Consider the following 2,625-nt stretch of genomic DNA (forward strand, 5'->3'; position numbering starts at 1 on the left):
GTTGATCGCGTTTATTATTACACCACGCACAGATCTTCGAAACCACAGGTACACAAAGCAAGAATGAAGGGCTAATGTCGAAAAGCAAGCGAGCGAACGTGTGAGTAGAATGAATAGGATTAAAATGTACATGTATATGCACATAGGAAAATGACTGAATCATCGGATCATTTAAGTGACTAATACTAAAATTAGCAGGATGAATATGTGCGTAGGCGGTAAGCAATGCTCAAGCGTGCATATTCATGCAAGTGTAGCAATGATAAAGATACAATAGTATAGATAAGTTGTTATTGTACGAATGACTTTGTCCGTTAAATAGGTTACCAAAAGAGAGTAACCAAATTAAATGTGAACAAACTCAAATGTACGTGAGCTACTACAAGATGCTTTTAGATAGTATCGAAGCTGAGGCTAAATTTCGCTTAGTGTTGATGGAGGCAGTAATAGTAAACGATACTACATTTGTACTTTTACTTGTCTTCAGTGGATTAGCTAGTGTGCTGTCTGGTCCTGCTCCTTCGCCATTTCTGGTTTATCTAATGGTCTTTCCAATTACTATATCTGTTGGCGAGGTAAAATTTGTTGAGAGATCTGTGTCTCTCGTTTCTATATCAGGTGGTTTCAGAGAGGCTTGTCTGTTCAGGAGTCCTTTATACTGGTTTAACCAGTAGTTCTTTTGTTCTTGGACCTCAATTTTTGGTTTTCTCTCTTTGCCCCGTAATACTCGCTCTGTTCTACTATATTTTCTAGCAAGCTTCCTGCTTATATCATAGTTCTCTCGTATTGCAATATCCCTACGTTTATCAGGTTTTACACATATTTCCTTTTTCCTGCTCTAATTGCCTTCGGTTTTCTCAGTTTTCGTTCGGCTGTTGTTGAATGTTGCATGATCCAAACTTATGGTAGCTTTTCTTTATGTTCTTACGTCTTAACTGGACCTTTTGAATTTTCCACGAATTAATGTTTGATTGATCTGCTTTCCTATAGATGGTACGGGGAAACATATTTAGCATTGTGCATGTGTTAGTGGAAAATCGTGGCTTCTATAGCCAGGTTGTTGGTTGCACATAGATCTACCAGTCCCTAGTCATTCTTTTTTCTTTCTCCCAATGTATTTCGCTACATGATATTTTCATACCTTCTGCTGTCTATCTCAAACCTGAATTTCAGGTCTCATATAACAATGCTCAAATTTTCTCCACTTGTTCTATGCACGACCAGATTGCGTTTTCTTGTTTCTTGAGCTACACAAAACACCCTACAGGTTTGGCACATGTACCTATATTGCCTTTTACTCTGGTTGTCAGAAAAAGGCTCATATTTGTAGCTTCCTAAGAATTTTGGCATTCATCAAGAGACTTAGTAACTTTTCTGTGCGAAGACCTCACAACTCTCAGAACAAAGTTTTAAAAGTTTTACTTGACTTTCTCTGTTCAGCGTTTTAAGTGGTGTTTTTTTACAAGGTAAATTAGCTAACAATACGCCTAACTGTGTCCCTTTACCGCGGATTTTGACTGACATTGGCTCCAGATTGACTATAAGTATAAATATGTTCAATGTCGTCCATCAACAATTCCTTTCTGAAAGACGAAGACCTATTTTAAGAAAGCTAAAGAAAAACTTGTTTTTTTTACGGAGTATACCTGTTCAGGTATGTAATTAGTTTATTATATCTAATTTACGTTAACTAAGTAGGGTTGAAAAAACCAGTTCTTCATTTCATGATGTGGGCATAGGCCATTAAGAACCGATTTCTGAACATCCGTAATTTAAGTCATATAATGGTGTGAATAAACATGGTTTAATGAATAATTATAAAATGGATTTGTGAAAACTAATCCAATCAGTTTAGATATATAAATCCATATTGACTGGTGCCTCCAAATGTAACACATCACTGGATCCGAAAGTCCTGTGTTCGGTTTCTGGTTGGCTTGTTGATTCCCATTACTGCGAATTCTTATACATAAAAACAAGTCCGCCTCCCGATGACTTCTGTTTTTTGATGGTTATTTGAAAAAAGTCAGTAGGTGACGTGAAACTTCAAAATCTGTTAATTCTATTTCCTTAATCTTCACCTCACTAGATGTACTACACAATTTAAAGTTTATCATCAGTTAGAACGAGCAGAACTGATGAATAATGATCAACCGGATTATGAATTATGCGGCCAACACTTAAATCAACTCCCTGTTCATGATTTTCATTCGTATGGACGTGTCATGATTATTGAATTGGATGAAATCACTAAAGAAAAGCAAAAAGTTATAGGATTTTATGAATTTCTAGATAGAGGTAAGCAGGAAATAAATGTCAATTTTCTCTGTTTTCGTAAGATATCTTGAAATAGTAGTCTAATAATAACCAACTCAATACTCGATGTGATTGGGACTAATCTTTGGATATACTATGTTTAAGATAATACAAAATAACTATTGAAAAGTAATAACCTAACTGAACATCATTATTTTAGAGTCTTTTGGCTGAAGGTGTTAAATAATACCTGTTTCATGTTTTCTATATATCGTAAAGTATTTTTTGATTGTGCTATTGAAAAATTTATATTACTATTGAACCAATCAGCATAAATCATTCTTTTTCTCGGTTGAATTTTTAGATTGG

The 2,625-nt window shown here is 35.0% G+C and overlaps 1 protein-coding gene across 1 annotated transcript; it reads left to right on the plus strand.

Moving 5' to 3' along the window:
* Positions 1-2,138: 2,138 nt before the first annotated feature.
* Smp_186880 (hypothetical protein) lies at positions 2,139-2,348 on the plus strand (the record flags this gene model as incomplete). The annotated part of the gene is made up of 1 exon (XM_018795153.1): positions 2,139-2,348. The coding sequence occupies one exon, from the start codon at positions 2,139-2,141 to the stop codon at positions 2,346-2,348; it is 210 nt and encodes a 69-aa protein (XP_018647451.1).
* Between the last annotated feature and the right edge of the window lie 277 nt (positions 2,349-2,625).

This window comes from Schistosoma mansoni (genome assembly GCF_000237925.1).
Source record: "Schistosoma mansoni, WGS project CABG00000000 data, supercontig 0664, strain Puerto Rico, whole genome shotgun sequence".
Taxonomy (NCBI): Eukaryota; Metazoa; Platyhelminthes; class Trematoda; order Strigeidida; family Schistosomatidae; genus Schistosoma; species Schistosoma mansoni.